The sequence below is a fragment of the Delphinus delphis genome, chromosome X (genome assembly GCF_949987515.2).
Source record: "Delphinus delphis chromosome X, mDelDel1.2, whole genome shotgun sequence".
In the NCBI taxonomy this organism is placed as follows: Eukaryota; Metazoa; Chordata; class Mammalia; order Artiodactyla; family Delphinidae; genus Delphinus; species Delphinus delphis.
Window position 1 is genome coordinate 69,350,633 of NC_082704.1, and position 20,612 is coordinate 69,371,244.

The following is a 20,612-nucleotide window of genomic DNA, read 5'->3' on the forward strand; positions in this document are numbered from 1 at the left end:
CAGACATCCCCCCGAGGTCTCTCAGCCTGGTTGGAAGGAGCGAAACAGGTGAACAGGAGGACAAAAGTCCTGATTCGGCCAGTCCTCACTGTGACAGGTACGTGCGTGTGGGTGCCTGTTGGGCTGTTTTCTGGATCCCTCTTCCTCCATTTCTCTCCTTCTAGCTCTTCTCTGCCTTTTCCTCGGCGTTACAAGGAGACGGCCCCAAAGCCAGGGAAGGCCCTAGGGGAGAGGGGTCCTGAAAGCTCCCTCACACATGCCCACTCAGCATCAGCACTGAGGAAAACAAGGCACAGAACAAAAAGCCCACCTTCTGATACTGCCTGGCCCCACCCAGCCTGTTCTGAGGGCCTAGTATCCCTGCACTTGTCTCTTCTTCTCCAGCTCTTAAGCAGCCCCATCTTCTGGCATCAAGGCTCCTCCAGGACTGGCGGCCTTGAGGTCCAGTAGGCTTTGAGTTTAGGCCCCTCCACCTTCATGCCCTGTGACTTGGATCAGTCTTCTCTGAGCCTGTTTCCTCATCTGTAAAATGGGACAAATAGTCCCTCCCCTGCTTACCTCAAAGGCTGGCGGGATGATGATATCGAATGTGATTGAACTTTGTAAACTGGAGAGCTACACAAAATTATTCTCCACCAACCATTTTGCCCACTTCCTGTCCCTGAGCAAGCAATGCCCTAAACTTCATGGCATCTCAATGTTTAAAAGAAAGTTTATCCAATTAAAAAAACATTCTAATCTATTCTTATTTTTTAAAGTTTGTCTTTTGATTTTATTTTTTGGCCGTGCAGCACATGGGATCTTAGTTCCCCAACCGGGGATTGAACCCGTGCCCCCTGCGTTGGAAGCATGGGGAATTAACCACTGGACTGCCAAGGAAATCCCTAATCTATTTTTTAAAAAAGATAGTTTACAGTGTAGGATCTTGTCAACAGTTGTTTGAAAGTTTAAGTAACCTTTCTAGTTGGGTGACCTTGGGGGAGCTACTTAAACTCTTTAATGTTGGTCCCCTCATCTGCAAAATGGGACGATACATCATGGGGAGCTGGAGGCAGGATCTACCAAAGCTGTTTTAGGCTGAGGCCTGAAGAATGTTATAGATGCTGTGGTCTCAAGCTGAGGGTGACTCCCTGCTGTGTCTCTGCCTCAGGACAATGTTCCTTTTTGCAGGACCTCTAGCCTATCAGACATGCGGTTACAGGAAAAGACCTAGGTGATGGGGATGGGTGCGTGTGAGCTGGGGCGCAGAGAAGATGCGGGATGTTCTGACAGGAAATTCAGACCACCTTCCTCCTGCTGCCCCTTCTGAAATGGGTGCCTCGGTCCTTCCCCAAGCTCATGTGTGGTGTCAAAGAAACACCTAGTGGGAATTCCTTCACGGTCCAGTGGTTAGGATTCTGGGCTTTCCCTGCTGAGGGTACAGGTTCAATCCTGGTCGGGGAACTAAGATCCCCCAAGCCACAGGGCACGGCCAACCGCCAGGACCACCACCAGAACAACAGCAAAAAAAAAGAAGCAGCACCTAGCAGGTAGGAAGTGCTTAAGCTATCTTAAGAACAAGGGGAAAAAGCTTTATTTGCAAAGAATAAACCATTAATTTACACAAACTTACATCCCAGTTTATATACATTATGTATAGTTTATATACACAGTATCTCACACTGAATGCTGACCCCCAAAGCAGCACTGGGCCTGCTTCAGGCCATCCTCACCACAAAGCCCACCCCCACACTCCAGCTGGAAGCTTTTTGACTAAAGAAATGACATACCCCAACTCTACTTGGAGAGCCCTGAAAAGAATTACCAAAAAAAAAAAAAAAAAAAAACCTCCAGTTCCATCTTTGTGCTCACATGGCCTAGGGAAGCCTCCAGGCAGGGACGGCGCCTGAGGCAGCGCCAGAGTGGCCTCAGGACTCCGTGGCGTTGGGCCCATCTGGAGCCTTCCATCCAGAGGCAGAAGCTGGGAGAGTGCCCTGGGGAAGGAAGCACTCTGACCAAAGCTGTGGCTATGCTTTCCCCGCCTGGCCGGGCTCCTGATGGGGGCCAAGAACTTCCAGCCTCGAGTCTGTGGGTGGTAGAAATAAGGGGGTTGTGTGGGACATGGACTGTTCCCCCCTCACCCTGCTGAGCCTGGAGGTTGGGGCTCCTTCACCTCGGGCTGCTCGCCTTCCATCTCTGGGCCTCAGTTTCCACATGAGTAACATGGGGTAGAACGTAGGTTGGGCTAGACTCCCTCTAAGGGCCTCTCAAACTCTGTTTCTCTGAATCTATTTGCATCCACCACAAGTTACATAAAACACACATACTCACACGTGGCTCAAAGTCTTTGTTCACCTTCAGGGTCCCTAGCCCTTTACTGCTCATCAAAAGAAATTTGGCTCAGGGTGGATGAAGGGGGAAATAAGGCAAAGACAACATTTTCTGAGGAACCAGTAGCTGAACAGCCCTCCATAGCTGCCTTTTGTGTCAGCTTTGGCTGCTGAAGCCGAAGCAGCTGGCAAAGCCCCCGCCATGCAATTCTCCTTCAAACCTCTGTCGTCCACTTGCTCACAAATGCCCTCATCCCATTCTCTATGCTAGCTTTGGCCTTCTGGAAAAGCCACATCTGTGTAATTCCAAGGTGGGAATCTAGTTCCACATTCTCTCAAGAGTAACCTGCTTCAATAACCTTGCAGCAATAGGGCTACTTCTTGCTTCCCTCATCACCCCTCTCCCTCCAGGGTTCCTTTTGAGGGGTGGCAATGAATAAAGGAGTCCTGTGCGAATCCTACTTCCCCTCTAATCCCCTCCGTATCCGGAGAATAGGGTGGATGTCAGAATGTTCCTTTAGGGGAACAGTTAAGAAGCCTTTTCCTTCCTTCATCTCACACCCTTTTGGCTTTAGAAGCAGACCTCTCTCAGGTCTTCCCTGCATCCCTGAGAGATCCTGGTAGTACAGAGGTCTTTGTGGTATGGCAGAAAGAGATAAGGAGTCACTTAGTAGCTGCAGGAAGTGGCTAGTTCCTATAACCTGGCTGAAGGGTAACCAGAGGAGGTCCTTGTCCACAGTTGGGGCTCCATACACAGTGGTTGGTTGGTTTATTGGGTGGATGAAAGAACATGAGGGGCATCCATTCTGTGGGTACTGGAGGCTTCCTGCTTGGACATGGTACCAAGGGGATTCTTCTGAACACAAGAGCTCTAAGGCTGATGGGTATTTTCCAAAGAAATTGCCTACTCTTTTGCCCCAGAGCCCCTGGCAGCCAAGAGAAGAGGCGTTACCATCAAGGAATGAAAACTAGCCTCTTTGGGTTTCTCCCTAGGTCCCTCAAGGATTTGAGCTCCATATTACCATTTTTATTGGTTCTCTCTAGATTCCAAATTCAACACAATGCTGGGGCAGAACAGAATAGCTTTGTAATCAGACCTGGTTGAAAGCCCCAGGTTTGTGACTTAAGCTGGTCAAAGCACTTAACCTCTCTGAGCCTCGTCTAAACAATGGGATTGGTAATATTATCAAAGGAGATACGAGAGAAAGCACTTTACAGACTTTAAGGAGACGTTCTCATCAGATCCTGCTATAACTGAGGACTGTCTAAGGCACTTTCTAGGAGCTAGGGCCAAACACATGCCTCAAGTTTGCCTCAGCTGGGATGGCCAGGCTATCACTAGCAACCAGACGATGGTGGCGTAGCTCACCCCCTCTAGCCCTGACCCTTGAAGGGTCAAGCAGTGTACTTGCTTAGAAAGGGAAGGCACAGCAGAGAGATGAGTACCTCTTGTTCTTGGTGGATTTCAGCTGCCTGAAGGAGCTTATTCCCTCTCTCCTCAAAAGGAAACGTTTCAGGAGTAAGAGTAGCAGATTCTACAAGACTGGCCCTCCCAGCTTTGGGTTAGACTCAGCACCTAGACTGGGCCCAGGCAGTTAGAAATAAGGCCCTTGAATGATCTTGTCATATGATTCGATGGGAAGCTTGGGGTTGTGGAGGCAGGTGTCTTTGGGCCTGACTAGAGGGCAGAGCCCTGCCCCGTGCCTAGACGCTGCCTCCTGCTGAGCCTGGATTCAGGGGAGCAGCCCTGGAGTCTATGGTGACTCTGCTGTGCTGTGGTTTTCCGGAGCCAGAGAGAAGAAAGGGGAATGTGGTTAGTAGGGCATCAGCTGCTGTCCTTTCGGACAAGGCCTGGGCTAATGACCACTTGGGTTGCAACACACTTGAAGAAAACCCTGTCCTAGCCTCAGCTCTTACCCTTTCCAGGTCAGGTAGAAAAGCTCTGTCTTGCCGAGGCCCAGGGTCAGTCTAGGGTTTGGGAATGTTAGCAGGCTAGCCTGGCAGCTGCCTAAATATTAGAATTTGAAGGAACTTCTGGAGGTCATCCAGTCCAACCCTTTGCCCCCAGACACGACTCGACTAGATGAATATTTGTGTTGCTTAATAAATGGAAAATTTTCTTTGTGCCCAGGTAATCTAAAGAGTATCCCAGACTCACATAAACCCAGGTCCCAGGATAGGCACCTGTCTCAGACAGAGGTAGGCTCTGGGGAGGAAGAAAACGGAGGTTCTCGCCAGGTTGGGAAGGGGACAATTGCGGGGGGACCCAAGGAGTCTTCTGAGCTTGGAGCACAGCTGTAAACAAAGTGAAAGACATGTGGCCCCAAGCACGGCCTCTGTTTCTTATGCAGGCAGGTTTCTGGCCATGCCCTGCAATTGCTCCAAGGAAAAGCAAACCTCCTGTCCTCAAAGCCCTGCCAGCCGCCGGGACGCGGCTCAGTGAGAGTGGGAAAACCATCTGGCAGGTTTCTCCCCTGGGCTCTGCCACAAGCACCTGCCTTTCCGTCCCTGCCCCTCTCTTTAGGTTGCAATGCTCCCCTCCTGCCCCGCCCCCGCCCCGCCCTTCGGGGTCAGAGGCTTGCCCCACAGTCTGGGCTGCACCTTTGCTAATTCTCGCCTGCTGCCTGAGCCCCTCACTTTAGTGCAACAAAATGACACCCGGGACCTCGAGGTTGAAGAGTCATGCCGGAAGCAGTCAACACGGAGCCAAGGAGGAAGGTTCTGCTTCATGTCCTGTTCACTCAAGGTCATTCTGGAAAGTCAAGCAGACCTTGTCATCCTGAAGTCACCGGGGAATAAATAGCACTAGGGCATTTTTCTCTGTGGCTGCTACACCCACACACCTCACTCCACAGCAGCACTTAGGTTCTGGAAGTCCCGGCTCCCTAACCTGGGGTAGGAGCACGGGCAGGGGCAAAACGGGATTGGGGGGGGGGAAATCTAGGATGCAGGGGCCTCGCCCAGCCTGATGGCCCCGAAGAAGGTGGTGTGCTTGCTCATGTTGATGGAGATGTCGGCGTGCACCATCTTCACGGCGATCTTCTGCCGCGCTTTGAGAAGGCAGACGCCCGCCGTGTAACACGTGTTGTAGTTGGTTTTGCCTGTCTCGATGCTGCGGGTGCACTGCAGGAAGGGCTTCTCGTCCACCACCACCTCATAGCTGGCAAAGTCAGTGAAGTTGATGTAGTATACCTGGGGGAGAGGCAACGAGAAGGGATTGGGGGCGAGCGGAAGGAGAGGGTGGGCCCTCCCCGGTGACCAGCAGACGCGACCTGCTCACGCGAGCTGCCACTGCACCTCTTGAAGGCACGCTAGCCGGCCAGCAGGACGGGCGGGGCGACAGGCTTATTCGCTGTCCTGCCTCCCCTCGACTGGGCTCAGGGGGTTAAGCAAACCTCTTTCAACAGCACACGGGTGGGAGACTCTGCAAGAGCCAGAACCATGCCTCATTCACCCCTTTACCTCCCCCAGCGCCCCCTCCCTGCCCCCTGCCCTCCAGCACAGTTCTCGGCACACATTAGGTGCTGGATCAGTGCTACAGACACAAACAAAGGCGAATCAATTTCCAATTTCCAGCCCCAGGGACCATTTGTAGATAAACTTAGCAGTTACTGATTCCCCAGAGAGGGCACAGGAACAATCTGCGAGTTCTTCAGTTCTCTCCGCTTACACCCTGCTCCCCTGCGGCTGAATTTCTCTCACTGATTCTCCCAGTGCCCCTTGGCGCTCTCGTCTGATGATTGAGGAAACAGATGCAGAGGGATGGAGAACTATCCATCACAAATGAGATAAAGAATGTGGAAGGGCAAAACTAACTTCGTGGCCAGAAGGAAGTGCTAAGCTGTGTTCAGTGGCATGATGTCCAGGGCATTTCCCCAGTTTGCGTGGGGTACAAGGCCTGAGGCCACTCCCAGTTCTATACCAGGCCCAGAAAATTAATTTTTCTCTTCTTCACTACCCTTATCCTTCACACCCCACTCCCAGCTTTGATCCCCACCCCCACCAAATGGCACTTAGGACGTTGGGATCATACCCCTGGGGACTGGGACACTCATCTGTTGCCCTAACTCACTTTGTGGAAGGCTGTTCCCACCACAGCCTGTTCAGGAGGCTGCAGTGTATTCAGACGCCATACAGTTTCTTGGGTCAGGACCCAAGCTGTGCCAAGATGCTCAGTAGGCTCAGCAAATGCTCGTGAACCCACCTTCTCCGGCCACTCTCCTGGGAGACCCTTCTGCCGGCTCCAGCGTCCTTCTGTCCATCCACCTGCTTGCTGCCCGCCCCTCAGAAGCCCCGGCCTCAAGGCTCGCCCACCGCTCGCTCTGAGGAGCCACCCCATTGGAGACAAACAACAGGGGTGGAAGTGGATGGGCATTGGTTGACCTGGGGAGTGGGCCCTGGGCCAGGACGAGGACAAAAACAGAGGGCGAAAAGGGCTTGGAGAACGACAGCAGGGGGAAGGCAAGAATGACAGAGAAGCAGAAAGGTAGAGAAACAAATGGGAGAAAGAAGAAGGAAAGACAGAAATCTTTTTGAGGTGGAGAGAAGGTCCGGAGGGGCACTCTCAGTCTTCATTATAAAGCCAGTAGTGTGGGAGGAAGGGGTCCTCAGCAGCCCTGGAACTGACTTGCAAAGAATATATACTAAGGCAGAGTTCAAGTTTGGCAGTAGAACCAAACAACTCAGTGGGGAAACTAGGGCCTGGGGCTCCGTAGGAGGGAATCAGATGGCAGGGCGTGGGATGGGCCTCTTTTCAGTTTTTCAGTCATATCTGGCTAGGAAAAAACCCCAGACAGCCCCCTCTCTCTTTCCTCCCTCTTTTCAACTCCCTCCCAGTGCGCCCTCCCCGCTCCCCTCCCTCCCTCGCCAAAGCAGGACGTTAGCCATTGGCTGGGCTGGGCTGGCTCCACAGTGCCCCCCTGTGGCCTGCACGAGATCTGCATTCTGGATATAAGAAGAGTTAGGCCTGAGACCGTACTCACTTCTACCTGACTATAGATGAAGTAGGTGCCGTCCACCAGTACCTCCAACTCCCCACTGCGGGGGTGTAGCTTAAACACCTTGGGGTTCATGGTGATCCGAGACCAATCATTGAGCACTCCACCTGAAAGATCTCAGTATGAGAGAAGGGCAGTCACTCAGTACATGTCAGAACTATCTGGGCAATAAACACAAGAAATATCAAGCCATACACAACCCCCAGCCCCATCCCAATACAACCTGGATAGCCCAGGATGCCAAGCTTTAAGAACAGCATCTGGAAGCAGAGAAAGCAGTCTGTTTGTAAAGTGGCAGCTAGGCCTGCCTCAGGCCCGTGGGGTCTGCCTGTCCTTCTTCTTCTCTCCTTTCCTGACCCCTCTGTCTGGAACGATATTTAACCAACATCTTCTAGCTGGAATTGGGGGGGAGGTAAGAAGAGGGCGGGCACGCTGCCCTATTTTCTTTGTTGTTCTGGGGCCTGCACAGGCAAAATCCAGACACTGAGGGGCAGGCTAGGTCTTATTATTCCATTTCATCTCACCAGCTATAGCTCCTGAATCCCTCTCCTGTCTTATAGGTTCATGGGTTTTCTCCTTGTCCTTAAGAGATTCCTTTCTATAGTACCTCCACACCCACTCCTTTCTGGAAAGCCTCGCTGGGCCCCCAGGAAACCACTCAGCCCAAGGAACTGTCTACCCGGAGAACCTTAGGGATCAGGTGTGAGTCAGACTTCATGGCAGCCGGAGCAAGTGACCACCAGTAATAAAGCCCTGTAGGGGAGAGGGATCCTTACGAGAGTGAGGGATAGACCGCAACGCAGCACTAGAACCAACCAAAGGGATGGAGAGGGTGTCTGGGCACTGAGGCACCCCAGCAAAGCATGTCTCTCAGTAATACACCATATGGGGTGGAGGGTCAGTCACTCCACCTTGGCTGGACGGTGGGGGCTGGCATGTGAGGGAGGAGGAAAAGCTTCCCTTTCCATCCTGCAGCAAGGGGGATGTTCCTTCCCACCTCAAGAGGAGGGAGTCCAGGCCTAAGGAGCCTTCTAGCCTCAAAACCATCCATTCTTCATTCACGAAAATATGTTTTGAAAGTCCATCCTTGGCTAGTCTCAGGAGGTCTGCCTTTCTGAGGTGTAAGGAAACTGGCCTTCTAGAAAAGGTGCCCGTCTTCCCTTAAGGTGATAAGCAGATGGGATAGGAGTTTGGAGGAGATGCCCTGGCTCTGCCCCTCACGGAGGACCGCTCTGCATGGTATCTTGCTACCCCTGATGCCCTCACTCTTTATTTTAAATTTTAATTTATTTAGTTTCGGCTGTGTTGGGTCTTTGTTGCTGCGCGCGAGCTTTCTCTAGTTGCGGCGAGCGGGGGCTACTCTTTTTTGTGTTGCGGTGCGTGGGCTTCTCATTGCGGTGGCTTCTCTTGTTGCGGAGCACAGGCTCTAGGCACACAGGCTTCAGCAGTTGTGGCGCACGGGCTTAGTTGCTCCACAGCATGTGGGATCTTCCCGGACCAGGGCTCGAACCCGTGTCCCCTGCATTGGCAGGTGGATTTTTAATCACTGAGCCACCAGGGAAGCCCTGATGCTCTCACTCTTGCTTCTGTTGGAACTAAAGATCAGCATATACTACTAGGGATTGGCCCAGAAGGGTTGGAACCAGTCTTGTTATGTGGTGGGAGCAAAATCAGTAGCTTCTGGCATAACATTGAGGCCACCCATCGAGACACCCAAACAAATCTATTTCCTGCCTGTCTCACCCTTCTCTGGACAGATGGTGATCATGGCCCATCCAGGGCCTTGGGGCCCAAGGTACTTGGTCCCAGCAGGACTGCTTAGGTTTTGGTGCCATTCTGTTCCTACTTATATTTCTGAGGTGATTGAGTCAGGCATTCTGGTGGCACTCCAGGATGTAGCCAAGCCCGATCATTAAGGAAGCAGAGCACAGCCAGTTCAGGACTGACTGGGCTCTTAGAAGCTGTCCCCATGCAGCAGGTTTCTGAACCTTCATTTACTGTTTCTGTACTCACAGCCCCTCCCAGTAAGCGTCTGGCATCTTGGCTGGCTTGCTGCTTCCCGAGGCTCCTGGGGGTTCACGCATTTTAGGCTTTGTGCACCCTGGGGACCGGACATTATTTCAAAGCGCCGTTCTTTAATGAACGTTCATGTCTCTTTGAGGAAGAAAATGAAGCTAATCATTCAGTGGAGTATACACACACATCTCTGAAGTGGCATAGTGCGGTGGAGAGAGTCAAACAGATGTGGTTTTGAATCCCAGCTCCTACACTTAACGGAAACCTTGGGCCAGTTAATTAACTTCTCTGAGCTTCAGTTTCTGTCTCTGTAAAAAGGAGCTAATGCCTACCTTTGTCGTGAGGATCAAATCAAATCAAAGACAAAGAAAGTATGTTGAAAACTCTAAAGTACCATACAGATATAAGGCAGTAGATTTAGTATGGTGTTGTCCAATTTGTCTGGCACTCTGTTTCCCCACCTTTTAAATGCAGGGATTACACTAAATTAGGGTTTCTAACCTCCTGAAATCCACCCCCCTTTTTCATAGACACTAGCATCTCAACATGCCCCCCACTTCCCTGAGAGAAATGCCTCCTCCACCCATTTTCTGTGTAGACCCATCAGACAAGAAGATTCGATTTTATGTCGTTCTACTTTCTCTAATTTGTATTGTGAAAATGGTGATAAAACTACACATATCCCCAAGGGTGACTCTGATTCAGCCTCCACCTCGCAAGAATCCCTGGTTTAGACAATGTCTCAAGTCCCTTTCAGCTTCCTCATCAGCGATTCTAAATGCAATTTGTAGCAACCTTAGGGCAAGCAATTACTCAGGACAGCCAGCAGAGGGCAAAATGGAGTAGAGAATGGCCCCTAATGTCAAGGGTACCTCAGGGGCCTGGGAGGAACAAGGCTGGGGGTAAGGGGAGGAGAAACTCTCCTTAGGGAGAGAGCCTACTTTGACTCTTACCATTCTTGACTTGGATTGCTGACCCTTGGCCCTGTAGATGCACCACGGCTGGCTGGGAGGATAAGAAGGACAGAGAGAGTAGTCACTGTGAGAAATGGCTGCTTGCTCAGCCACCAGTTGCCAGGATTCCACCTCTGGTTTCTAGTCTTCATTTGTATCCCAATTCTGATCCCTCTCCCCTTTCTTGGGATGCGAGTGGCCACATTTCTACTAGAGGGTAATATGATTTTGTAGCTCTGCCACTTCATAGCTGTGTGACCTCGGCCAAATGTTATGCCTCTGAGCCTCATTTCGCTAACTGTGAAATGGGGATCATGAGAATCTCTGTCTGACCTCTCTCACAGGGATGTCTGAAGATCAACTGAGGTGATGAATATAAAATGCCCTGCAAGCCGTCAAGCACCGTGCAACTGTGTAGATTGATCGCCGTGACCAAACAGCTGTAGTGAGGGAGGCTGAGATGAGACAAGGCGAGGCGGCGGAACCTGCCAGTAGAGACGGATCAGGAAGCTCAGAGACTAGGGAGGAGTCCTTCAGGCCGTGAAGGCAGAAGTCTAGGCTGGGCTTGACCCAGAGCTGGTTGGCTGATTTTCAAGGACATACTCTTAAACTTCTAAGCTGCTGATGTCAGGTGGTCTGAGGGCCGACAAGGTGTCTGGGGTGGCCGGGGAGGCAGAGATCCAGGTGAATAGGCCTGACTGGCAGCTGACTATTGGGTTTGGCAATGGTGACCCTCTGTCTCCTGGGGAATGGGGAAAAATGGCCATGACAAGACTCAGTTCCCTTGCTAAAGGCAGGCCCTGGGGCAAAGCTTTTCTATTCATAGAGATGGAGGAGGCTGTGAATGAAGAACCTCAGAACCTCCAGGGTCTCCTCACAAGATAAAGCCTCAGCAAATTGAGTAGGGAGCAAACTCAAGGGTGGCTCTAGCCTGTGGTCTTCCCTCCTCTCCAGCAAGAGAGCAATTCCCAGCCAACCTGGTTTTCTCGAGTTCCAGCTTTATCAGCAGCACCTGCAAAATAGGACAGGCCAGTCAGAGGGCGTCTCTTTCTACTTCCTTTACTCCTCACCTAGGCAGCCAGTGGCACTGAGCTTTTGCTCCCTGTAGTGAAGCCCTGTCTGAGTGTTATTTTCCAGGGCTCAGAAATGGAGGGAGAGTCAGGGTGTGATGCAGGGCACTGGGGTAGGAGAGGACACTCCTTCCTTCTCTTACTTGCTCCCGACCTGCATCTTCAGTGGGCCTAGCAACCAGCAGGGAAACTGGCCTCTCACCAACGCTGGTCTAAGGGAAGTACCACCGAGCACCTATGGAGACAGAGAAGAGTGTTTTCCTGCCACCACGTGACCCCGAGACGACGGTGCTCGCTTCTTTAACCTTTTGCTCCCTTTCTATTAATTTCCTTCACAGAGCGCATTGCCATTTGTAAATACCTTGCTTCTTTACTTGTCTCTCTCCTCCTGTAGGACATAAATTCCACGAGAACAGGGACCACTTATCAATATATCTCTTGCACATAGAAAGTGCTCAATTAATATTTGTGGAAAGATTGGATGGGAAAAAAAACCCTAACTGCATCTCTTGGGGCCACGGTGACACGGATTAGCCCTGTTTGAACTATGAGTCAAAGAATCTGAGTCTTGTGGCAGTAAAGACCCAGAGAAATCAGCCGTAAAGACTCCATTTCTGTAAAGCCCCAAGATACAAGAGGGGAATAGGAGAAGGAAATAACAACTGACCTAAGCCCAGGTAGTCTGACTCCTGTCAACTTCAATTAGGCAGGTTTGGATCTGGATCTATATCTTTTGGATGCCCTTCTGGGCCCAAAGGGAAAGATGCAAAGAGATTAAATGCTCTTCAAATGGGCAATGTGGTGGGGGGAAGGATATAGTGCACACCAGTGTACACCACCATTTGAAAATGCTCTTGGGATCACCCACTCTTGCTCTATTAGAGAACTTTTAAGGAGCCTAGGAGGGTGGAGAGATGGAAGAACTCACCAGAAGGTCCCTGGAGACCAGGGGGTCCTTGAGGACCAGGAGGACCTGGAGGGCCAGGTGGTCCCATAACAGTTGTTCCTGGAATTCCAGGAATCCCTGGAATCCCTGGGGGTCCTTGGGGTCCTGGAGGTCCTGGAGGTCCTGGGGGGCCATTGGGCCCAGGAGGTCCTGCCTTCTTTCCTGAAAGACAAGATTAGGTATTACATTTGTAGTTATTGACTGAGAATGTACTGTCAGGAGTTCCTCAGCCTTCTAATGACACAAAGTCGGCCCTCTGGGAGTTCCTGCTCTTAAAGAGGTGGATACTTTTATCATACGTCATACACACACACACACACACACACACACACACACACACACACACACTCCCTACCCTGTTTCATGAATAATCATTTACAGGTTGGGTTTGCAGATATAATGGCCCTCAAGGAGCTCAGTCTAGTGGGGAAACAGACACAGTCACACGATAGTAGAAGTGCTGCATTAGTGGTAGGGACAAAATGCTGGAGAGGTCAGGGAAGGCTTCAAAAAGGAGGTTACAGTTCGGCTAAGTCCAAAGGATCAGAATTGCCAAGTGGCTAGACCTATGGGTCACTTTTTAGAATTGAGAACTGGGCTATTGTTGAAGAGTGTGGCTTTCACATTTATTGTCCAGGCCTGACCTTAGGAAGAATATTGGCTCCAGGAAGGTTTCCTATAGGAGTCGGGATGTACAGGGACTTGGGCTTGGGATGGAGGTGGGAATGTGGGATTGGAAGGAGTCTGGGAGATGAGAGGTGGGGGAGGGGAGGGCGAGGGAGGGAAGGGGGGGGAGAGAGAGAGAGTGAGAGAGAGACAGAGAGGGCTCGAGCACCATAAGGAAAGAAGGGGCAGTGGAGAGCACAGAGCTGAGCTGAGGAGGAAGCAGCAGGCAGGTTTTTGCTTTCTCAGCTGACCCCTCTAAACCCTAGTTTTAAAGATCTCTGGGAAAGGAAATTCTTCAAACTCCCTTGGTAACATGTTCCAATGTTTATTACTCCCTCACTGTTAGGAAGTTCTTCTGTATATTGAACTGAAATTCCTCCTGTGGCAGTTTAAGCTCTTCTTCTATTGTTTGTATAGATAGAGAAGAATAGCTACCATCATGCACACAATAACCCTCATGTGCTCAAAGACGTTAAGTCATCTATCAACCTCTATTTTTATAGGCTAAATAATCTGGCTTCCCAAAGTCTTTTCTCAGAGGCCCTATTCTTGAATGTATTATTAATCAAGCCACCAGATCCTCCCCGTTTCCTCCTCGCTATCCTTTCAGAGCAGTCTCAGCCTTCTTATTCCATATTCCAGTCCTTCCCACATCCCCGCCAGAATGTAGCTATGTTAACAGAGTCATAACTGTGGTTTTGAACCAAACCCTCCAGTTCCTCCTGTTTAACCTCCTCTGCTCCATGCAGTCCAATTCAAGCACTGCAGGTGGTCACAGGTGGGTGACTGCTTCCTCCCTTCCCCGCTTTTTCACAATCTTGTGGAAGTCTCAGGAATGGGAGCCTTTCCCCAGACTCCATCATGGTGTCTTCACCTGTGATTCTTTCTTCCTTTTTAAATATAACCCTGTCAAGTCTCATTTAAATACCTCCTTCCTGACTCTGCCTCCTGGCTCCCTGGGCTCTCAGGGAGGAGAATCCTGTTCTGATTTATCAGGTCCTCTTTTAAGAAGAATGCCGCGTGCTCAAGAAACCCAGTCCTCATGGCAATGCCACTCAAGAGGTCACTTGTCCATGTCTAACCACATCTGCATTTGCAATGAAACAACAGGGTCATTGCGGGGCCCCTTCCCCAGGGAGGAAAGTAAGGAAGGTCCATAGAGCTTCTCTCTCACGGAGAGACAGGAGTCTTAGCGTTTTCCCTGCACTTAGCAGCAGAAGACTGAATCTGCCCAGTTTCGAGATCTAGCAAATTTTAAGATGCCGAACAGGAAAGCCATCTCCCTTCAGATTTGGGCAGCTTCCAAGTCAGGCTTATTCAGCGCCCAAGTTTCAATTCCGGCTAGTGTAGTGGAGAGAACAAGGAATCTGTAGTCAGGAGATAAGGCTGTAAGCCTCAGCTCTGCCACGGATGTATACTTCGGGTAAATCCCTTCCTCTCCTTGAGCCTTAGTTTCTCCATTGGTAAAACGAGGAGCTTGGCCTCAATGATTTCTCTAAGTTTCCTCCCAAGACTGAGGTTCCATAAGGAGGATTGACGTACCCCTGGCAGTCAGGAAACTTCCCTAGCCTGGTTATAAAGTCTGCTTCTCTCTCATTCTTCTCTGAGTGGCACAGACACAGGGGATGGTGCATAGTAGGCTGTCCTCTGTCCCAGAATGTCCAGGCCTAACAGTGATTTTTGAGCTAGAGGGGCTTCTGTGGGTAGTGTGAACTTTAGTGTCAAGATTGTGAGTCTCCTGTGATTGTTAATGTAATTTTGGAAGAATTAGAGCCAGAAACTCCTGCAGTGAAAGTGAATAATGGTTGCAGTGTAAACAGAGAATGTTCACTTATGAAAATGCTAGAAGGCATCTGAGAACAAGCTCCTGCTGGGATCTAGTTCTGCAGCTGGTCCTCTTTGCTCCTCTGCAACCAGGTTTAAGTAACTGTGCTTGTCATCCTTGCATCCTTACAGAAAGTTGGCCCACAGAGGAGCATGTACAAAATGGCCCCTGGACCAAGAAGATGACTTTAGAGGACTGTATTCCTTCTCTGGATTTCCTTACTCTAACAGAGTACCCCACGATACAAAAGCCCAGAGACTTTTGTACTTATCAAGTTACCCTGTGTAGTCTTAGATGCAAGAATACACACGTTCTTTTAGAGAAGCTCAAATTGTTGAAAGAATGAACTAAAAGCAAGAGATGGGGGTGGAGGGAGAGAGAGAGAGAGAGAGGGAGAGAAAGTTATGGGAGGGGGAAAATTCCATTAAAGGATGGAAATTAAATGAACAACTCAATTACCTCTTCAGGCATGTGTCTATTCACTGTGTCCATGGAAATCAGTATTAAATGGCTTCTAAATCGCTTTCAGCCAAGGCAAATGTTTAAAGCCTATGTGCATTCTCTTCCCAATAGTGGCCCACATACAAGGTAGCAGTGCTGGGCAGTGATCCAAGTCACTACCAGAGGCACTGGGATCTCTTGAGTTTGTAATTTCAGAGCTTCTCGCCTAGAAAGCTGCCTTCCATTACCACCAGCAAGTGTGTTCTCTCGGTGCTCACCCCTTGGATGACACTTCAAATGGGTGCTGCTCCCCACCACACACATGCCCTATATTTGGGTAAATCACTAGCCTACTTGCTGTTCCCCCAGACATGACATGTTCTTTCATGCCTCTGAGAGATTTCAGTATGTAGTTTTCTTTGCTGGAATATTCTTCCCCTTCTTTTTGCCTCATCCTTCAAAGTCTAGGTTAGATAATGTTTTCTCTGAGATGTGGGACCAAGCATGGGAAGCTCATGCTTCTATAATTGCACTTTTTAAAATACTGTACTTCAATTATTTGTGTGTGTTTCCATGACTCCAACTATACCGGGAGATTTTGGAGGGCAGTAACCATTTTTCTTCATCTCTGTATCTCTCTTCCTGACAATTACAAGATGCTTATTCACTGTCTAGTGAATGAGTGAGTGGAAAAAAAAACTTAGTAGCTGTCATTAGAAAGTGCTCTCAAGTCTACCTATTAAGAAAGAAAGGAAGGGGACTTCCCTGGTGGTGCAGTGGTTAAGAATCCACCTGCCAGTGCAAGGGACACAGGTTCGATCCCTGGTCCGGGAAGATCCCACATGCCATGGAGCAACTAAGCCAGTGCACCACAACTACTGAGCCCGCATGCCACAACTACTGAAGCCTGCGTGTCACAGCTACTGAAGCCCGCATGCCTAGAGCCCATGCTCTGCAACAAGAGAAGCCACTGCAATAAGAGGTACACGCACTGCAACGAAGAATAGCCCCCGCTCGCTGCAATTAGAGAAAGCCTGCGTGCAGCAACGAAGACCCAATGCAGCCAGAAATAAATAAATAAATAAATAAATAAATAAATTTATTAAAAAAAAGCAAGAAATAAAGGAAGTCATCCCTGGGCTTGTGCTAGGAGCAGAGAGTGTCCTTGTCCAGGCCAGGGGAGCTTTCTAGGTTTGTTAAAATTTCTGTCTTAAAGGGATGTGATAAGAACAGAAAACTACACACTTGAAAGTCAAATTTGGGCTTCCCTGGTGGCGCAGTGTTTAAGAATCCGCCTGCCAATACAGGGGACATGGCTTCGAACCCTGGTCCGGGAAGTTCCCACATGCCGCGGAGCAACTAAGCCCCGTGCGCCACAACTACTGAGCCTGCGCTCTAGATCCTGCAAGCCACAACTACTGAAGCCCGCGTGCCTAGAGCCCATGCTCTGCAACAAGAGAAGCCACCGCAATGAGAAACCCGTGCACCGCAACGAAGAGTAGCCCCCACTCGCTGCAACTAGAGAAAGCCCGTGCGCAGCAACAAAGACCCAACACAGCTAAAAATAAATAAATAAATTTATTTTTTAAAAAAGTCACATTTACTTTCTTAAAAGACAGAATAGCTTGGTGAATGCCCAGGCTCCACAAAGAAAGGTTTCCTCACTGACTCCAGTTCTCTGGCTATTTTCCAATTTTGCTCAGCTCAGGTCCTTAGGGGCCAGGCCATTCTTCAGCTTCTTTACAACAGGGACACAGGTTTCCCATGTGGTCCACGGCATCTCAAGCCACCAGAGTACCCTAGTACTCAGAGAAGTGGCAGGAGGCAGCTGAAGCCAGTCTTTCGGGCCTAGTCTGGGATTGATAATCTACTCTGTAAAGCTCCGGAAATGTTAACAGACAGAATCATTTCGCTTAGAGCATTTTAATGAAAACTCATGAATTTCACTCTATTTTCCTCCCAGGTCAGAACACAGAAAAAAATAGGTACTTAAAATACTCGTTTCGTGGTTGGTTCTTTTAGTCCTAAGGAGTGGACCACATTCCCTGGTCCTGTCTTTTGGAACGTGTTCTGTCTTTGGTTTCTCCTCTTCAGGCAGGCAAGCACTTGTACAAACTCGTGGGCCATTCCCATTGCAAGTACACTGGAGACTTACAGACCCAACAACGGCACAATGGATCCACTCAACTAGGAGGTTCTTGGAAAAGACTAAATGATCAGGGTACTACGACAGCTGAGGTTTTTCCATCACAGAGAAAATGATATTGAAACCCCAGAGCAAGAAATACCTTCCCTGACTCTCTGAGAAATAGGAGAGGGATAGCTTTTAGGCCAAAAAATAGGGTACTGACATCTCTCAAGAGGTAGTATACCTAGTCCCTACAAGCAGTCTCAGGACTTCATTCATACCTGGCCACTGATTTGATAAAGGAGGGGGAAAAAAGGAGAAAGGAGAAGGGCAGGGGAAAGAGTAAGGAAGAATGAAGGAAAGAGATGTAAAATGAATTGTATGGAAGAGGGAACAAGGAAGAAAAGCAAAAACAACTTTCACATGTTGCTAGGAAGCAATTCTATCTTTCATGGATCATCACTGAAAAATGATATATATTTCTTATTCCTTGGAAGCTACAATACTCAAGAAGATCACACATGATTGAGTAAAATAATGGACATCCAGCATTGAACGAATATAAAAATCCTTCTCCCTTGATTTTTTCTTCTAATTTTAGAAAAGACATGACAGCAATTTTACAAAATCAGGAGCTTGACTTACCCTTTTTCTTGTTTTTAACTGGACCTGTTAAAAAGAGAAAATGGAAAACTAAGTCACTGGAAATTAACATAAAGTGTTTATTCTTCAAGACAGTCACAGGAGGAATCCCCAAGACACTGCAAATTTGAGGGAGCCCCATGCTAAGGGTCAGGTTATTGGCAAGGTATCGCCCAACTATCAAACCTCCCCAATCTGTCTCTGACTGTTGTAACAATAAAGTTACAAGGAAGATTCTTCCCTAGGAAGAAAAATATTTCAGGCTTAGTCTTTGGAGTGAGGGAATGGGTACTTCGCCATAAAGATGAAATGCCCAGAAATGCAGAACTCAACAACCTTAGGACGGCATTCCATTAATTATGCAAGTCCTGAGATTGAAGAGTCACGCATTCAGGTCAGGAAGTGATGTGAAGTCTCATGTGTTGAAGCTGGAAGGAGAAAAGGGTCATTTTCATGGAAGGAGCAGAGCAGCGGCAGTTTACTTTTTAGTCACTTCCTTATCGTTATTCAAATCGTTAGTTATTAAAACAGTGCAACCATAATACATTCATCTGGGGGCCACATGCATTCCCACTGTAATTTAACATAAGTTAACAGACACTTTAAAAGAAGTGCCAACAGTTTCATTGACAATGAAATCACAAGCATTTTCTGGGGAATTACTTCTAAAGAAAACATTTCTAATCAGTTGAGGGCACTCAGAAAACCCAAGGCTTTTCTCATATAGTTAGGTAACAATCACTCCTCAGACATACACAATTTAGGTGTCTCCCAGACATGCAGGCATGTTTTTCCCTACTGGGGACTCAATTCACTTCATTCTGTAGGTGGATTTGATTTTCTTTAGGCGCACATATTTAAAAATCTGTTCCAAACTCCCATGAAGACCCTACTGGACAACAATAAACCCCTGTCAGTGCCCTCAGGAGCTCACAAAAAGACCAGCATTTGTATACTGTTTTTTTTGCGGTATGCGGGCCTCTCACTGTTGTGGCCTCACCCGTTGCGGAGCACAGGCTCCGGACGCGCAGGCCCAAGCGGCCATGGCTCACGGGCCCAGCCGCTCCGCGGCATGTGGGATCTTCCCGGATCGGGGCACGAACCCGTGTTCTCTGCATCAGCAGGCAGACTCTCAACCACTGCGCCACCAGGGAAGCCCCTGTATACTCTTTTATAGACTAAAAAATCTATTTCCATTTATCATCTCATTTTATTCTTGCAACAAGCTTGGAATGGTCTTTACCTATAAGAGCAGGCTCTATCAAAGATTCTGTCTGAGCAGACTTCAATCAGAAGTCAGTAAAGTCTCTAACTTGGAGGGCTGCCAGCGTGGCCATCAGAGCTTGCACAGGTCCCTTGAAAACCAATGTCTGTGTAGACTTCCCTGGCAAAGTAATTTCACGTGCAACAGTAGGTATTATTATGCGCAGGGGATGTTTATGGTTGGGTTAAGCAACCTGCTGCACTTAAGGTCATGATCCTCCACTCTTTTATCCTCATTTTTTTCTCTCTTTCTCTCCTCCCAGTTCTTGGTCTTCTTTCTTTACTGCCGATCTTGTATGTTTTTAACAACATTGAGAGCTCCTGAGAATGTACACAGAGGTTCTGGCAAGGAAGCACAGCTACACAGATACTACTGACTAAGAGACAGCCTGAGAAGGGCCACCTCCTTGAACCAGAAAGCTGTCTGGGGAAGGATTTACACAGAAAGGCCTACAACCCCATCAACCAGCTACCAGCCAACCAGTCAGCCACCTCAGCCTGGGAAAGCAGTGAGATGACAGCCATTGCAGCCACTGGCCTCACAGACAGATTGTGTTAGCCCTGGCCAAGTTGCTGACCATTTCAGCTGGTTAAAGGGTAAGTACTATTACATCAGACTTCAAAGCAGGCTTTGAGGAAATCAGACGATCACCATGCACCTAGTCCTTATTGAGCACACCTAGGGAAGGCACAGTAAATAATGAAACACAACTCTATCCTCAGAGAACTTACAGTTGAATAGGAAAGTACTAAAGGGGGGAGACTTAAGGAATTATACTGGCTAGTTGAGGAAAAATAAATTCCTGGAGGAAGTCTGACCTATATCTACAAGGGAAGTTTGACCTATATCTACAAGGGAAAAGAGGGAAAGGGAAGTTAAACATTTTTCGTTAACTTTTATGAGATGGATGGACCTAGAGTCTGTCATACAGAGTGAAGTAAGTCAGAAAGAGGAAAACAAATACCATATGCTAACACATATATATGGAGTCTAAACAGAAAATGGTTCTGATGAACCTAGGGGCAGGACAGGAATAAAAACGCAAACGTAGATAATGGACTTGAGGACACGGGGAGGGGAAAGGGTAAGCTGGGATGAAGTGAGAGAGTGGCATGGACATATATACACTACCAAATGTAAAATAGATAGCTAGTGGGAATCAGCCGTATAGCACAGGGAGATCAGCTCAGTGGTTTGTGACCACCTAGAGGGGTGGGTTAGGGAGGGTGCGTGGGAGGGAGCTGCAAGAGGGCAGAGGTGTGGGAACATATGTATATGTGTAAATGATTCACTTTTTTATAAAGCAGAAACTAACACACCATTGTAAAGCAATTATACTGCAATAAAGATGTTAA

The 20,612-nt window shown here is 48.8% G+C and overlaps 1 protein-coding gene across 7 annotated transcripts in view; it reads right to left on the minus strand.

Moving 5' to 3' along the window:
- Window positions 1-5,249: 5,249 nt before the first annotated feature.
- The window catches only part of EDA (ectodysplasin A), a 365,924-nt gene continuing 350,561 nt past the window's right edge, over window positions 5,250-20,612 (minus strand). Inside the window, exons 3-8 of one of the 7 annotated variants that reach the window (XM_060001674.1) lie at window positions 17,997-18,020; window positions 12,274-12,453; window positions 11,253-11,287; window positions 10,276-10,327; window positions 7,298-7,413; window positions 5,250-5,501 (exon numbers count right to left, since the gene is read on the minus strand). In XM_060001674.1, coding sequence (XP_059857657.1) covers window positions 5,250-5,501; window positions 7,298-7,413; window positions 10,276-10,327; window positions 11,253-11,287; window positions 12,274-12,453; window positions 17,997-18,020 — 659 coding nt within the window. Of the gene's footprint in view, window positions 5,502-7,291; window positions 7,423-10,275; window positions 10,328-11,252; window positions 11,288-12,273; window positions 12,454-17,996; window positions 18,021-20,612 lie in introns of all 7 variants that reach the window. The other 6 variants (XM_060001673.1, XM_060001675.1, XM_060001672.1 and 3 more) reach the window with 6 other exon arrangements.